The 17,847-nt window shown below is 35.5% G+C and overlaps 1 protein-coding gene across 19 annotated transcripts in view; it reads right to left on the bottom strand.

Moving 5' to 3' along the window:
- Positions 1–17,847, bottom strand: part of CACNA1D (calcium voltage-gated channel subunit alpha1 D) — a 195,597-nt gene that overhangs the window by 44,122 nt on the left and 133,628 nt on the right. For 9 of the 19 annotated variants that reach the window (XM_084530611.1, XM_084530607.1, XM_084530614.1 and 6 more), the window contains exons 28-31: positions 17,152–17,310; positions 15,742–15,852; positions 10,002–10,085; positions 9,592–9,675 (exon numbers count right to left, since the gene is read on the bottom strand). In XM_084530611.1, coding sequence (XP_084386737.1) covers positions 9,592–9,675; positions 10,002–10,085; positions 15,742–15,852; positions 17,152–17,310 — 438 coding nt within the window. The remainder of the gene's footprint in view (positions 1–9,591; positions 9,676–10,001; positions 10,086–15,741; positions 15,853–17,151; positions 17,311–17,847) is intronic. The other 10 variants (XM_084530603.1, XM_084530610.1, XM_084530617.1 and 7 more) reach the window with 3 other exon arrangements.

Below are 17,847 nucleotides of genomic sequence, written 5' to 3'. Positions count from 1 at the left end.
TTATTAAAAGACTAATTGTTTTATTTGTTACTTTTTTTCAAAACATATATAATGAAGAAATCAAAAGTGGCTAAAAAACGAGATAAAAATAACCATTTGTTGAACTATATGCAATCTCTATATATGCATTACTGCCCTGCTAGGATTTCAGTATTTTCTGAAACAGTTCTAAAACTGTTTTAGGGTTTATTAATAAAGCAAGGCATTAATGTTAACAAAGACCCAGATCTCATCATTAGACTTTAGTTAACAGACTTCAGTAAGTTTGTAAAATCAGCTATCATGTCTAAGCTTTGTAAGCACTTGTATAAAATACATATAAATAAAATGCTGTCAATAAAAGAGAGTTGCTGCATTAGAAATGCCCTGCGTATTTCAATAATTTGAAATAAAACCACCAAAATATTGATTAATGAGAAATTCATAATCACAAACAGCATAGATGCCAAAATACCACATCATAAATGCCAAAATACCACACAATGCTTAAACGATCTTACAAGGCTGTCTAACTACATCAGCAATAAACCTGGACTAGTACACACAGACCCACATTGTTACTGATTTTTCGGTACAGAAATAATTCCTCTTTATCTGAAACTTTTAAAGGAAACAGGTTTCATTACAACTTCTGCAGACGAGCCCTGAAATTTCACATTAATTTCTGATAACTGGCATGCTGAGACAGATAGTCCTAATCATTAATCAAATTAATTAGTATTCAATATTTTGTGTTATCAAAAATTAAATTAAGTATTTGACAGAAAGAGAACATATTAAATTACAACATCTTCACAAGCTGGCACTAGAAGAATGAAATAAAATGCTGGATTTTGCATTTGAGATCTTTCCCCAGTAGGAAAAGGATTGGGCCCCAATAATCTACAAATGGTATTAGGATAACAATGTATAATGGAATATATAATATCAGGATAAGCATACTTTAGTCCTACAGATTTTTAATTTCATCCCAAAAGAAAAAAATAATGAAGAAAGCATATGCATTAAGATCACTGGATTTTGTTATTAAAAAACTCATAAAAGGAACAATAGGTTAAAAAGAAAAAAAAACTTTTCCTGCATATTATGATTTTAATAAATGCTTAATTCCCAGTTTTTATACTGCAGACAGAGATCAGATTACCAAAACTGCATGTGAACAGTTCTACTTCCCACTGCAAATACTCAGGAGTGATGAGCGTAAAAGCCCCCCCTTTTTTTTTTTTTTTTTTTTGACATGATGGCTGATTAGCTGCTGTTGGGCAGTGGTAGGATATCAAATGCAAGCAGTAAGAGCAGGCCAGGAAAATGCCCTGCTCACAAAAGAGAAATTGTGCAAAAACACCAGGGTACTGAGATGGGGACAAATGTTAGAAACAAAGAATGAAAACAAACTCCTGGTACCTGAGGAGTATTTTCCACTGGAGATGAAAACATTAAACTTCTGCCCATCACTGGCCAACTGTTTTGGGTACTGACATTTTAAAATGAGTGTATCTGATTTTTTACCCTCTCTGGCACTTCTCTCTGATAATACATCAGCTCAGTTCACATTATGAATAATAATTCCAATTAATTTAGTATACTGACAGATCAGAAGCAATATTCATGCTTCTTTAAGGGAAATGCTAATCTAAGAGATGAATTAACATTTGTTTATGTCGAGCCAGCACCAGTTATAATAACATCTGGGAAACTAAGATTTTGACACAATTTTCAGTAACAAAGAGATTGACAACAGTGAACATCTGCTTCCTTCAGATAAGGAAAAAAACATACTATCCAAACACAAACTTATTTACAATTTCAGTAATATTGCTTAACATGTACACACACAAGTATGTGGCACATTTTGTAGGAAAAGTATTGAATAGAATTGAGATGGGGCAGGTTGAGTGGTATCTTTGGAGGACAGTTGCTGACAAAACTGCAAGTCCAAGTATTTTTTTGTGGCCAGGCTGTGCCTACAAACTGCTCTCCCCTCACCTTCCAGCAATGATTCCAACACTACCCGTGTCCCAGACATGGGCACTGGATGGCCATTCTCACATTTTTTGTCCCCCGTGGGACTACATGATTTTGAAGATGGCAGCTGTGCTTCTGGTATTACTGCTACAAGTCTGGTAATGGGCACAAGGTTAGAGCAAAGCTAGAATATTTATTTTTATATGAGCAGCTTCTGCTTTCACCACTTGCCCAACAGATGCACTGAGATGAGGTAAACAAGGACAGAGACTGGCTTAATTATTCTCCTCTCTGTCAGCCATGTGCCAGCTACACTGAGAGCCTAGTTCAGCAAAGCACCTCATCTCTCCGTAAATTTAAGCCACTTCTTAAATACTTCAAATAGACTCTAAATCAGTAACTTATATATATTTTTCTTAATCACAGCTTAATATAGCAGTTTTCTTCTCAAAATAATCCTAACCCTCAAAAAAGATTAACCAATGATCAGCCAAAATTTCTGATTCACTAATTAAAATGTTTGCAACCTGCTGGTATTTATTACTGCTTACAAAAAAAAAAAAAAAAAAAAAAAAAGCACATTTCCTAATCTGTAATTCCTCTTTCCATCTCCTCAGATTGCAATTAAAGCTCCAAATAAACATCCTAACTTTGGAAAAGCTTCAATGTCAAAACTGTGATCAGTGTGAAACTGATTGCACCATGCATTGGAAGCAAACCATAGTTCTGTGTTTAAGGAAAAAATAAAAAATTAAAATAAAAAACATGGTGCAAAACTGTGGATGTTAGTAGGCAGTTCTGAACAAATTTCTTGTTATATTTTGTGCTGAAGTGTACTACAGTATGCAAAGCAAATTAACACATAATGATGATGGAATCACAATTTTAAAAATAGCAGGAAATATGCAAATGACAAATGCATGCAATGACAGTAACATACACAGGAAAGCATTCAGGTTGCCAAAATATCTTCAGAAACATGTAGTGTATGTGCACCTCTGTATGTATACATGATTCCTTCAGAGCATCATTACTGGGATTCAAATTAGCTACCAAGTAATTAGTAGCAATTCTTATCGCTCTCTATATTCCCTGTTCAACACGAATCAAAAGCCCATATGCATCATTTAGTAAAAACTTTGAGTCAATGTGAAGAACCCCAAGATAGTATATTAAGAAGCATATTTTTCCTTGTTTCCTAGAGTATTTAATACTCTAAATTCATAACATCTGTTGTTGACATGGGATACTGTTCTCATAACAGTCCAAAATATATTCAGTTGTACAATAACTAACTTGTAAGTATTAATATCTTCATGGAAGCAATTCCAAAACTGGAATCCAGAATCTCTTACAGGAGGTGGATGTGAGTTATGCAAGAGCGAGTCCCAGCTGTCCCAGCAGATGCTCCACAAGCAGCCTAGCAAACAAAAAGTCTCCTCCCACTGTCCTCAAGTCAGTGTTACACGCTGCATAGTGCTGAAATGGTGACAATTTGGCTCCTTCCTGACAAATGACAGAATATCTGATTCTGGTTCTGTGAGAGACATTTTTTGGTCAATCTCATTGCTACTAACCACTGTTAGCTGTTACGGTAGCGTAAGCACTGAGTAAGTCTCACATGTTTACAGTGCTGAGTTCCATATGAACAGATCTTTCTGAGGCGCTTAGGAGGAAGATATAAGCTCTTCTTTGAAGTCCTACTTCAGCAAAGAACCTGAATCTTACTGAACGTGAAGCATAAGATTAGGTTCACAGGGGCTGCATTAAACATTTTCACAAATTAAAAGGAAAGTGAACTCTCCGTCATTTTCTTGACATTTTGGCAGCACATGAATGATAAAAAATGTGAATCAAAACCTCTGTATCTACTACTGTATGTCAGTGTGATCATGCCTTTAAGTCATCTAGTGCTGGTCATCCAAATGGTTTCTGAACCATCAAATATGAAGATAATTTTTGTACAGTCAGATCAGGTTGAACCATGTCTATTATTTCCATTTAAGAGTTTATTCATTTTCTTGGAATTTATTTCCACTTATTTCTCTCTCATTGCCTTAAGTTAAGGATGTTCATCTCCCAGAATGGGCTGACCACATATTGAGTCTCACAACCACCACCCTGTTGTTGTTTTTTTTTGTGTGTGTGTGTGTGTTTGTTTTGTTTTGTTTTTTTTTTAAGTCAAAAGGAACCATTTTTATGACCACACAAGATCTTGTGTGTCATGTGAAATTTTTTGAAAACAAAAGGTTACAAAAAAGCCAAAATAATTATATAGATTTTAGTAGTGCTTTTAAATTTTGTATTTCTATACCATATATATATTTACTTATATATACTTGCCTCTAAAAATTTCTAAAAATAAAATGAACATGAAAACCAATTAGGCTCATGAAAAGAACCGGTTAAAGGAAAGGATATTAAATGACAAAGTGAAAAAAAAATCATAGAAAATAGTGTGTTGCCAAAATATATGTTGCTCTGAGGTGGTTCATTTCTGGAGCCGGTCAGTGATCCAGTCCTTGAGAATGCCAAGCAGTACTGTAAATTGCTGAACACCTTAAATACATTGATTTCCATGGGCACTGAAATATTCAAAGCATAGTAATTTCCTGGACAGAGTGTAAATGGGAGGTTACTGGATCAGAAGAATCAGCCTCAGGGCACCATACACATTATCATAAAATTTCAAAAAAATAAGAAAAGGAACAGCAAAATAAAAAGAACATACTTAATTTCCAAAACTTAATACTGAAATCAAGGAGATACGTAACTAGAAAGTCTAACCCACTCACTTGAAAAAAACTGGGTCAGATACAATATTGTTAAAATTGCTGGCCTTTGGAATGAGTCTGAATGTATACAGCTAAAATGTCACAACAAGGTCAAGTTGTTCCCACCGCATGAGGCAACTATGTACGCAAATCAATAAGAATGTTTAATTCATCTCAAGTCTCTGTACGTTATTTTAGGTATTCACATCCTTTTAAATCTTCATTTATACTGACCAACTAAGCGGGCTGCAACTTGATCAACAAGATCTGGGTTTACATCAGTGCTAGCACATTACACTGTTTCAGACCACCCCTCCAACAAGGCTGAGCTTCCTCAGTTTAAGTAGTTTCTCTACTGGGAATTTATACAGGTGCCATTTCAATGGTGCCTGAAATTCCATTGAAAACAAAGCCTTGTTAGCATCTTAGCAGAGCTGTGGATTTTCCAGGATCACTGTCATTGTTAGATAAAAGTAAGGATGGAATGGTATATTTCCAAATGCTGAAGAAAATATTGAGAAAGAGATTCTAAAACACTAAATTTGTATTACACAAGCTGACACAAAACTAATGAAGTAGGAATAATTCAATAGAATCAAAACAATAAAAGTCATTAAAGTTCCCTAGACACTGTAGTATACACTGTTTCATGCTAAAAATGGGAAATCAAGACCAGAATTATACTGAAACTGAAACACATTCATCACTTGCACAAACAAAGCACACACAAAAAAAGTGAAAAAAAAGACCAGAAACAGACAATACTTAGTACACAAACAGTCTGCTGTGCAGTGCTCAAAGACATCAAAGATAAGACTTTTGTCTAGTGAGTATATTATGAAAAAGTAAGAAATGCAGTGCTAGTTCTTGACTATGGGGTGTACTTTAGCTGAAGATCACTACTTGATCTCCAGAGTAGTTTCAAGACAAGTGAGTGAATCACTAAAAAGTCCGTGTTCATCACAGCTGAAAGCTCAGCAGTGATCAGTTACAAGTAATGCTGTCAAATTAACACTGTCCATACAGCAACAAATGCAGGGACATCTATAATTGCAAAAGTACATTTTGAGATATTTTTTAATGTCTTCATTAAGGACAATGTCTTCAGTAAGGACATTAGGGACAGCAATTCTTAATGAGTAGGAGTACCACTCCTTCATTTTCTTTCCAGTAATGCAGTCAGTCATGAGACTCTTGATCAATTTAAAATAAAATCGGTAAGTAAAATTTAAGGTGAATCAGGCATAAAATTATTTTGATTGTGATTATTCTTTGAGCTGGCTGTATGTGGAATTTGCAGCTGTATTAAGGAATTTGAAGTCCTTAGTGAGACAATAAACTGTGTGCGCACTTGAAGGCATTCTGCCATCTTAAAAATAAATAAATAAAAGAATACATTTGTTTTCTATATTTGTGTGAAATGTATTTATAATATGTATTATTATGCTTACCAAATAGACTAGAACCTATGAAGTTTAAAAACCATGCACATCACTGTTTCTCAGCAGCAGCTATTGCAGTTAATTGATGTTATCGAAGCCAAAGCTAATACGAACTGAAGGGAGACCTGTATGGGCACAGTATGAGAACTGTCTCCTTTGGCAAGCAGCCATATCCTTGCTCATCTACTCACTTCTGCCTCACTAAGGCCCATGCTTTTGCCAGTAGCTTGTGCTCAGCACCTGATCCAGGCAACTGTGAAGCCCCCGGTCACTTGCAGAAGCAGAGCTCGCAGAGCTATCAGTAGGAAGAAGGGCTGTGCTGTGGGTGAAGGCTGTGTAAACTCACAGGGATGGCAAAAGTAATCTTCATCAAACCAGAGGAACCAAAACAAACCATCGAAACAAAACCTCGGTCTAGACTAGCCCAAGAAATCCAAGCTCCTGGTCAGGTGGTTTACAGATCACTGATCTGAACAAAGCATTTTAGTTTCATTTTGTTTTGTTTTCTCCTCATTCTGGAATGCCTGGAACAGATCACAGCCTTTTCAAACACAGTTTCTATTCCATGTTCCTCAGCAACCTTTTTACTCAGGTATTCTCAGTTCCAAAATTAAGTTACTGTCTAATTGAAGGTCAGGGTATCATTTCTGCTATTCACTGGAGCACTGTGATCTTAAGAATCTGGCTGCTGGCATGAACCACTTTGAAAAATACATTTTAATCTATCTTTTCTCTGAGAAACTGTTTCAATTAAATGGCAGTGATAGCCACAGAAAGGATAGCCAACTTTAAAAAACAAATGAACAAACAAATAAAACATACAGCATATATTTATTCTTTGAATGCTTTTTAGTGAAGTTAAAATCTGGGTTTTACAGAAGTGCTATATAGTGTTAAGGGTTTGCTCTCTACTTTCTTTTGATAAAAATATATCTAGAACCAAAATGTGAACACTCTTAGCAGACTCTTTTTTTTGATTTGGTAACAGTATGCAATGCATAGGGCTTAAGAGCCACTGTACACTGGCCCCCATTAAGACTTTGGGTATATCACAACTTTTCTGCCTTGCTTCTCTCGAATAGAAAATAGAGATATTGCAATTATATTCACCACTTAAGAGTATTTACTGAAAATTTAAAGTTTTTTCAAAGATGTTGCATGTTCATCGATGATCTGGACGAGGGCATCGAGTGCACCCTCAGTAAGTTCGCAGATGACACCAAGTTAGGTGCGTGTGTCGATCTGCTTGAGGGTAGGAAAGCTCTGCAGGAGGATCTGGATAGGCTGCACCAATGGGCTGAGGTCAACTGCATGAAGTTCAACAAGGCCAAGTGCCGGGTCCTGCACCTGGGGCGCAATAACCCCAAGCAGAGCTACAGGCTGGGAGAGGAATGGTTGGAAAGTTGCCAGGCAGAGAAGGACCTGGGAGTGATGGTGGATAGTCAGCTGAATATGAGTCAGCAGTGTGCTCAGGTGGCCAAGAAGGCCAACGGTATCCTGGCTTGTATCAGGAACAGCGTGACCAGCAGGGCTAGGGAGGTGATCGTCCCCCTGTACTTGGCTCTGGTGAGGCCGCACCTCGAGTACTGTGTTCAGTTTTGGGCCCCTCGCTACAAGAAGGACATGGAGGTGCTTGAGCGGGTGCAGAGAAGGGCGACGAAGCTGGTGAGGGGCCTGGAGAACAAGTCCTATGAGGAGCGGCTGAGGGAGCTGGGCTTGTTCAGCCTGGAGAAGAGGAGGCTCAGGGGTGACCTTATCGCTCTCTATAGGTACCTCAAGGGAGGCTGTAGCGAGGTGGGGGTTGGCCTGTTCTCCCACATGCCTGGTGACAGGACGAGGGGGAATGGGCTTAAGTTGAGCCAGGGGAGTTTTAGGTTAGATGTTAGGAAGAACTTCTTCACTGAAAGGGTTGTGAGGCACTGGAACAGGCTGCCCAGGGAAGTGGTGGAGTCACCATCCCTGGAAGTCTTCAAAAGACGCTTAGATGTAGAGCTTAGGGATATGGTTTAGTGGAGGGTTGTTAGTGTTAGGTTGGAGGTTGGACTCGATGACCTTGAGGTCTCTTCCAACCTAGAAAATTCTGTGATTCTGTGATATGTTAACTATCCCTACTGAAAAGAAAGCATTTGGGTAAATAATAAAATCTATCAGAGACAAAAAAAAGGAAAAAAAAATAATTAAAAAAAAAAATAAAGGTATCTAGCAAGTAGCTTACTAAACCAATTTTATGAGAAAATGAAGGTTTTTAGCCAGCTCATAAAGTGGGACTGATGCACAGAAATATGCAATCTTCAAATAAGATAATACCAAGAAACCACTTACATCTACAGCTTTCTCTGATTAATCTGTTGTTTGATAGGTGTGAATGCCGGGGACCTGCATCTCCGTAGGTATTTGTGGATAATTTTGTTCTCAGAATGCCAAGCAGACACGATCTCCAGCAGGTGTAATATGCTAACTACACCTGCTGAGTGTGCACTCATTGAGCATTTTTGGTTGCTGAGTTGGATGTAAGTCTCACTATCTTCAGTCTCCCTTTTTGAGCTCTTGACACGCACTAAAGAGAAGAGGCATTTTCCTCTGAAATTTCATTTTGACTAGTTAAAGAAACATGTATGTATGGACAGCATTTGCTCCAGAGCTGTTCTGTGGTTTGTTATCTTTCATTTATCTTTTTTTGTCATACAGCTTTCCTTGTTAAAACCAGCAAGTCATAAAGAAAATAAGAAAAAATCACAATTTCTCTCTTTTTATTGTCGGAATACCTACACATGTAGTGGCCATTAATCAAACTTTTGGTGAAAAGATGGAGTCTTCAAATAATTTTAAGAGTAAATTGAATTTCAAAACATTTACTGCAGTATTGGAAAAGGAAAAAAAAGGGGGAGAAGGGGATTAACATTCTATTTTCCATGGCATGAAAGTCCTTATTTTCTCTTTGTACCTTTCTTCCACTACGTCATGAGACATAGATGCTAAAACCACTTTATAAAACGTACCTCCCATGGGAAAAAAAAGTAATTATTTGTTAAGCTAAGCCATTAAAACAATTTACAGATGCTTAAATTATCTGAGTCAAGCTACATACAAAAATCATTGGGCTTCAAATAAAATAGCAATTGAGGCTTCATTTCATTTTAAACATTCTATATATTAAAAAAAAAAAATCCAAATATAAATAGAAAGATATAATTCCATTGTTTTACTATACTGTGTGCACGTGAAGTTTTACTCGTTTATAGTTCTATAATAACAGCTTGTATGAACATCTATGTCAATATTTTGGTCTTCAATTTCAGTATAAAGCATACTTTTGTTAAAAAAAGAGAATTTGGGGATATAAAGTTTACATTTTCTGTATTTCTTGATGACAGCAATTACTTTTTAGTGCATGAACAGTTGCTACTTACATTAACTTCTGTTATAGCAATATCAACGACGCTACCAACAACAATTAAGGCATCAAAAGTGTTCCATGCATCAGTGAAATAGTGCTGTTAGGACAAGCATTCAGCAGAAAGAGAGCAAGAGAAAAACACAAACAGAAAAAGAGAAGAAAAGGACAGTGTTATAACACAGAAACACTCTAGACTTCTCTGATGTACCACTATACAATCTTTCCCTTTTCTTAGCTAAAAAAATTGGTAGAAAAAAAAAAGGCTATTTATTTCCCATATCAACATAATTGACCTATGAATGGTCTGTACTCAAACTTTAGAAACATCAGATCAAAATCTGTGACTTGTCCAGATGATGGAAATAGTGGGGAGACAGAGAAAGAGAAGTAGGGACTGGGGAAAGTAAGCTGGGGTATACTCACATCAGCTTCACTGAGAACGACGTCTACTATGCTGCCAATAACGATGAGGGAGTCAAACGTATTCCAGGCATCACTAAAATAGCCCTGAACAGAGCAGGCAGGGTGCAAACGTTTGTGATTACACATGAAATGTCAAATATTTGCATACTTCTGTTTAGTTTTGCATAAACAGAAATTAGTTAAACAAAACCTGTGATCTAATGAGAAAACAAAACAAAACAAACAATATTGCCTACTGAAGGAAAAGCAACATATATGTGCATGTGTGCGTGTGTGTATATATATACACATTATATGTATACATGTACAGACACACACACAGACACACGCGCGCACTACACATGCATAACGCACCATTAGATAAGCATGACTTTGGCAAGCAAGCCATCATCCAAAACTGTTGTCTGGGACTAACCAGCAAGGCTGAAAAATTCTGATATATATAACCTAACAAGCACAACAAAATCCCTTTAACCATATTTCTACAGGACCAAGCCAATTGAAACCTCCTTAGCATTAATGATGTGATGTCCTACCTAGGTACCTGGTAAAGAATATTTAAGGGTCATCACTGTTTATGAATGCACAATTATTATCAAAGTAAAACTGTGCAATAAAATATTGCAGAACTGACTTAATCTTCTATTTCAGACCCAATGACCTCTTAAGGTCCCTTCCAACCCTTATAATTCTGTGACTCTGACTCTATTGATAAAGAAGGTTTAATATAGAAACCTACATTTGCTGTTAGGGCCTGATTCTGTAACCTGTGCTAGGAAGCAAAGCACCTTGAACAAGTTCTTAAGGCTTTTAATGCAGCCAGTCCAATGTCTGAAAATTTATTTTCATAAATCATTTAGTCACCCTTCCAACATTTATGCCTTTAAATATATTCTCTTATGGATATGTTAGTAGTCCACTGCTGCAAATTGTTATAAACTAGTATCTTCCAGCAAGAACCCGAATTAGCTGTGTCTACTGCAATCAAAAGTGCATGTTGTGCAAGAAGATATTTGGGAAGAAATCAGGAGGTAAGTTACAGGATCGCCTGTCACTGCAAACAAATTAAGGTGTATTATGCTGCTGAAGGCAAGTCTATCAATACAAGATATGTAGGTTTCCTACAAATTGTGGATTTTACCTAGTTATTACAGAAGTTCAGAACTGCACAAGTTTCTTTACTCATCCTTTCTGTCATTCAGATATAATAACTTAAGAGCCTATCACGGCTAAGGATTGTACATTATATTTCAAAGGCTGCAACGTACATGTTGTACATGTGCATTCTGCTTCCAGGTAATTCATTTTAAAGTAGTAATTTGTTAGTTGCTGTTGCAGTTCTAAAAAGTTAATTTAGCAAAAAGTTAAAAATAACAAGTATGCTGTTCTTACCTGATGTCTAGTTTCACTTATTATTATGCTACTTGTTATAAGATAATGTTTTAGTTGAGTAGTTTAAGTTGTTATGTATGTTTACCACAGAAAATAAAAATCTGATTTTTTTTTTTTTTAATTTAGAAGTGGAAAATATTTTTCTCAACATTTTAAACTGCTAGGACTTATAGTAACTGTTCATTTTAAAAGTTACACCTGTGTACATGATGATTTAAAAAAGTGAATGTTAAATTTGCTCTTAGAAACTACGGAAGAGCTGCCACAGCAGATGACAGCTCTATAGAGTATTCCAGGAGAGAAAGCACTGAGCAGGTTCAGGAAAGCCTCCTTCTAAGGCTAGTCTTTGCTCCCAGAAATACTGTACTTATTAACACTACTCCATTTTAAATTTTAGTTCCTTTATAAAGAAAATTGTTATAATAATTCCTTCATTTAAGGAAGAAGCTGTAGGAGGAAAATCGGTCAGAGAATGATTATCTCTACAACCCATTGTGGCACATGATTTCTTTCTCTGGGATTAATCATCAATTCCAGTCTTGAGGCAAAAGGCAACGTTCATGGATTTGGCTTCCTGAACAAACACACCCACATCTGAGAGCTCCTTCTCAACTCCCTGTCACTCCTTTATCCATCCCACCTCACCAAAACAAACCATTTGCAAAGTCCTGCTAAACTTCATGTTCAACCATCCAAAGTTACTGAGATTTACAATCCTGAAGAGATTGGCAGCTGCCAGCTAAAGGCAGCAGCTATATTCTCATGACACTCTTCCTTGTCATTTATATGCCTTACTTCTCTTATTTAAAAGAAATATCTTTGATTTTAACCTAATTTTATATACATACATATTTAAAAGACTACTGGCAAACAGCAAAATGATAATCAGCACAATCCTGAGGTGTGCTATCCATCTTCACCTACAAAGCAACCAAAAAAGGTTCTCCAAATAAAGGTTAATTTCAGCTATAGTAAAAGTGACGTGACTAGACATGCTATAATATAAAGCACTTAAATAACAAATTCACATTTCAATTCAATACTGCTAAAATACTTTAAACATTTATTTTATGAAACCTTTTCCAACAGTATAGACAAATATTGTTCAAAGTAATATGTAAAGCAAAAGCATACAAACAAAAAAAAAGAAAAGAAAGATGGTTTTGGAAAAGGGAGGAATGGACAAGTCACAGCAAATAAACATCATGCAAATAAGTTGTTTTCACCACTGCAATAACCCAAAATCAATTCACTTACTAGCCATCTTTCCTTTTTTCTTACAAAAATCTGATGTAAAATGACATGGAAAATCATTACAAGTTTAAGTAACAGCTGACTATAATGAAGCTGAACATATGGTATGTGTTGATGCATAGTTTTATATTTCATTGCTATATTTTGTTTTGTAATGTACTGACCATACTAAGTAACAAACTTTAGCATATGTGGAGAATGACATGGAGAAGAATATGCCTGCTCTTTTACCTTATATTGTGAAAAATTTATTCATTTAGAAATGCTTAAGGATAAATCACAAATTCTGGGGAATATGTAGGCATAGAGAATTAACACAGAAATATATTTCTATTGATTTATCACATAAATATTTTAGTACTTATAGTACTCTTTTGAAAACTTTAGGGCCTCATTCAGCGAAGTACTGTGTGTTCCCAGTCAACAAGTGTGCCAGGCACTCAGCATCACCTTTAGTATCTATCACTTATCCAAGTTTTATATACTTCAGAGTTGGAAGGTAGTCTGCAATACCTCAGTTTTATACAACACAGTATCATAGTAGGAGTACCAATAATTTGTAATTGCCCTAAGTTGGCAGGAACAGCAAAAGCAAAGATTACACTTTTTACAGGATTTTTGTCAGTGTTATTAAGGGGACACTGTCAAACAGATCAGATAAAAACTAACGCATTCTTATCTGTTCTTCTTTTTACACATAGAGTAATGGAGTTTTTATTTGATGCCTTAAGCAACTTTGAAATAATTTATAAAAAGCAAAAAATTAATAAATAACAATATCCATTCTGCTAGACAAGACGAGGTAACCCAATGGTGACACAAACAAAGTAAATGAATCAGTCTTTTCCCAAAAAACATTAAGCAAAATTTTAGGCTTGGCTTCAGACTGTTCCTACGATGACATTTTTAATATTAGTTAAAACAATTCATTTTTGTTTTAAATATGTTTAAAATTTAGATTGCAAAGAGACGTTCACATTCTGCTTAAGGCTGCTAGCTCATTTACAGTTATTAACAAACAAAGTAATCTATGTTGCCGCTAGATTATTTCATGTAGTTGAAAAAAAGGTTTCAACCTTCAAGGAACAAGGAACAACCTTAAAGATATTTAACTCTTTTCCCTTTGTGCTAATTAATATCTGCCAGATGTGATTAATATCATGGCCTTTTAACCTTGTCCTGCTAATTAACAAATTTTAGGTCTTCTGTTTCTACAAGGTAATGAAAGTCAGGAAACAAGGACCTTTCACTGACAGTGGATTCCCTTCAAACTCCCAGTTTTCAGACTCAGGGAACCATTACAGTAAAAACATCAAATAAGACAGAAAGCATGTTGCAACAGTTAGAACCCAAATTGTACAAAGTCTTAGAGACCACTATTAAGACACTGCTTTCAGTAATGAGTAGGAAGTCCATAATACACATGAAGAACTGTGATTTATACACTCAGACCACTAGGTTTTGTATTTTAGCTGCTATTGCTGACTATAGGCATAAGTGTATGGTGAACCACACAAGAATTCACAATCTTTTTTCAAAGAGCAGATGATAAAATGCAGCAAAGTCTTCTCAAAATTCATTGTGTAACAAGGATATAGAACAGGAAATACATATCAAGAAATACAATCAGCATACTCATGGCACTGCATAACTATCCCCTCTAGGGCTTCATATTGTGTTAGTTTTGATGTGAAATCCTTAGCATTTAAATAAGATAGGCCACAAAAAATATATTCAAATAAATTCATTAGAAATGTACAATGGACTGGACAGTGCAGAGCAAGACCATGGGAGAGTGGAAAAACTGTCACCCAGAACTCCACACTTCAGATCTCAATGCCTGACCTCAAGTGATATAGAATTCATCTACATCTTCAGGTGAATATAAGCTAGCCTTAAATCAAGTAGCTCAGGCTACACAGCAGAGCTCGTGGCTAAATGCTACTGAATAAATATCCTTGAAATGCCAGGAAGTAGTTATGCACCTACCCCACACTAAGCTCTGAGCTGCCATGGCTATGTTGCTACATCAGAGCTAGTTTGTTTAAAACAAAAATTTTGCTTTAATTTTTTTTAAGATTGCCCACAAAGACTACAATCATCCACTTCACTACTTAAAACAAAGGAAGTGCAGTTTACATTCAATTACAGATACAGTTATCCTGGGTACTTTAAGAGAAGGGCGATGGAAAATGAAAAATACCAGCCTTGATGGTGAGATCAGGAAACCTCAAATGGCATTACTGACTTCCTTCAAATTCCACGTATATTGAGTGACCCCACTTCACTTATTTACATAGATATAACACCAGAATTAGTATTGATTTCATTGTAATGAAAACAAAATTTAGTTTAGCCTGTCATTAACTTTTGCACTGTCATTAATGGTGTATTAGAACTGAACATACAAGACTGCATCGAAGTTTTTTGTTTGTTTGTTTTTTAAGTCAATATTAATTGTTATCAGTGTCTCTTGCAAATCTGCGTTTAAAGATGTGTCTGCATTCCTTATTTTGACAGTGTCCCTCTAAGGCAAGGAATCCAAACTGCTCAGTGTGGGGCCCTCTACAAAATGGTGTGTGCATATAACTGAAAACATTAAAATCTAAAAAGGCTATTGAATGTTCCAGTTATTTCTGTGTATGTTTGTAGTACCTGGCTATATTTTTAAAAGTAAGGAAAAAATTTTGCATTGCATTTCGAAAAGGTTATGTATCATAACATAACATACAGGTCTTTACTGGAGGTTAACTTGGTTTAAGGTTATGAATGTATTACTATGAATAGGAGATGAGGAAGTGCTTATATCAGGAAATGATTTATCTGATTTAGAAAGGGACATTTTCATTACTTCAGAATATTCCAGATCTCATCAACCACCTTGTAATGTTTGCTCCGATATCTGCATTTCATTTCCTGGAGCTATTTATATACACACGATCAGATTAACATTTCAATTATGATTTCACTCATAGATAACTGTGGGAAACATGTAGGTTCCTTTTGTTCTTTGAATAATACATAACTAGTGTGAAACTTATATTACACTTAATTCTTGTAGTGATGACCTAATTAAATCATGTCTAAAACTTACCTTGGGTTTGAATGCAATCAGTTTCAAAACCATTTCAACAGTGAACACTCCTGTGAAAACCATATTCATAATGTCCATTGCATCGTTAAACAGCTTAGACTGTCCGTAGTGCTGTGAATGAAAAATATGACATATTTAAAAGTAAAGGTTTTAAAATAATAAATGAAAGTAAGGCAGAATATGAAAAGTTGGCAACGATGGAGCACAGGAAAATATTTTCTAATAGTATATTTTGATTCACACCTATATACACACAAGACTAGCTGAATATCTCTGTCCAAAAATGGCTATTTAAATCTATTCTGTTCAGGCGCTGAGTGGAACAAATTTGGCATTCCTCTACATCTGGGGACCCTTAGGACAGTTTTGAGGAGGACCGTGTTCGTCCAAAAAAAGAGTATTAGACAAAAGCAATTTCCCAAATCTTTTAAAGATCCCCAGATATTTCCCCAGGTTTTAAATTATATAGCCTTATGTCATATCTGCTTAAAAAGCCTGCAGTATGTTAGTCACAGAAAAACATTGTATAGGAGTGATATATTTAAGAGCATAACAGTGCATGCAAATTTATTGCAAAAAGTAAGTAGAATTGGTATGTAGATTGGAATTGAAAGATTCTTTTTCATATCAAAATCAAGAGTACTGGGGAAAAGAAAGAAACAACTTGGAAAAGTAGATAAGAGAAGCAGCTGGTGAAAAACAGTGGATGTAGCATGCAGGAAAAGCAGGAAAATGTAAACACACAGACAAAAAGAGCATGTGCAAAAATACACCCAAATACATACAAACATAGAGCTAATATAAAAAAAACATATTTGCACATTTGCATCATTATACAATTCTAGAGTTGCTTCATATATGAAGTCTTTAAACTTCTGAAGAAGATACAGACATAGGTAGTGGAAATATGGGTTAGTACATATATGAAACAAAGACTTAACAAGTACAGAAGTTACAAAGGGATGAAGTAATCTTAAAGGCATTGCATAAAAGAATAAGATAAAATATCTTTTATTAGATGAAAGAATCTAAGGGGTTCAGAGAAATGTTTGCTAACAGAGAAATGTTTGCTAACAAAATTTGGCTTTTACATTCCCTTCACATTTTCTTGCACACGGACAACCTTGGGAATAGACATTTATAAATTACATTAAATTACAATGATAAAATATAGATCAATGAGCTTCATTATGTTAGGAAGACCATCCGCATCAAGCTCTTTCAAACACTTATTTCAGAGAACTAATGCACAGATTAGCATGCATCACAGAAGAGTACTATAATGAGAAGTTTGTTTTAATTTCACTTTATAGAAAAACACAAGTTGCTGTAAATGAAAGGCAGCGTATCACCCACATCTTTCCTTGCAATTCATGCCACTGGCTTCAGAAGAGCTTTTGGTTTTCCTACCTGCATAGCCAGGCAAAGTGTGTTCAGCATGATGAGGACAAACATGATGTATTCAAATCCAGTAGAATTCACCACGTACCAGAACTTGTACTGGTAAGGATTTTTTGGAATATATCTACGAAGAGGACGTGCTTTCAAGGCATATTCCACACACTGACGCTGTAAAAACAAGCACATCAAAAAGTGTCAGACCATACCTAACAGTGAATCAAATTGGAATATAATTAATCGTAAGTACAAAGTGTTAAATATAAATCTTAGAAACATGCAGTGTATCTACTTTATACAGATTTCTTATTATTAAGTACCAACTTAATAATACCAATTAAGTACCAGTATTAAGTATTTTTATTATTATGTACCAACAAAGTAATCAAGTAGCTTACCGATCCTCATTCATTTACAACTATATCTGATCATATACATTACTCAGTTGCATACACAGAATCAGAGTGCTCATGGAAATTCTGAAGTGGTACCTTTGTACAAAGTAGTAGCAGACCACAGACAATATGTATGTATATGCATATGTATAGTATATAGTACTATGTGCACTGTATTTTACACATATCGTCATACTGATACCCAGCCATCGTAATAATAATGAATCATCAAGAATTCACTGTAAGGAATCTCAGTGAATAATAATAATGATGACTATTAATTAGTCTGTAAGTCGTGCTTCATCTTTACAGT

The sequence above is a fragment of the Aythya ferina genome (genome assembly GCF_964211825.1).
Source record: "Aythya ferina genome assembly, chromosome: 10".
NCBI lineage: Eukaryota > Metazoa > Chordata > Aves > Anseriformes > Anatidae > Aythya > Aythya ferina.
The sequence above is the reverse complement of the archived record's forward strand: the minus strand, read 5'-3'. Positions and strand labels throughout refer to the sequence as shown.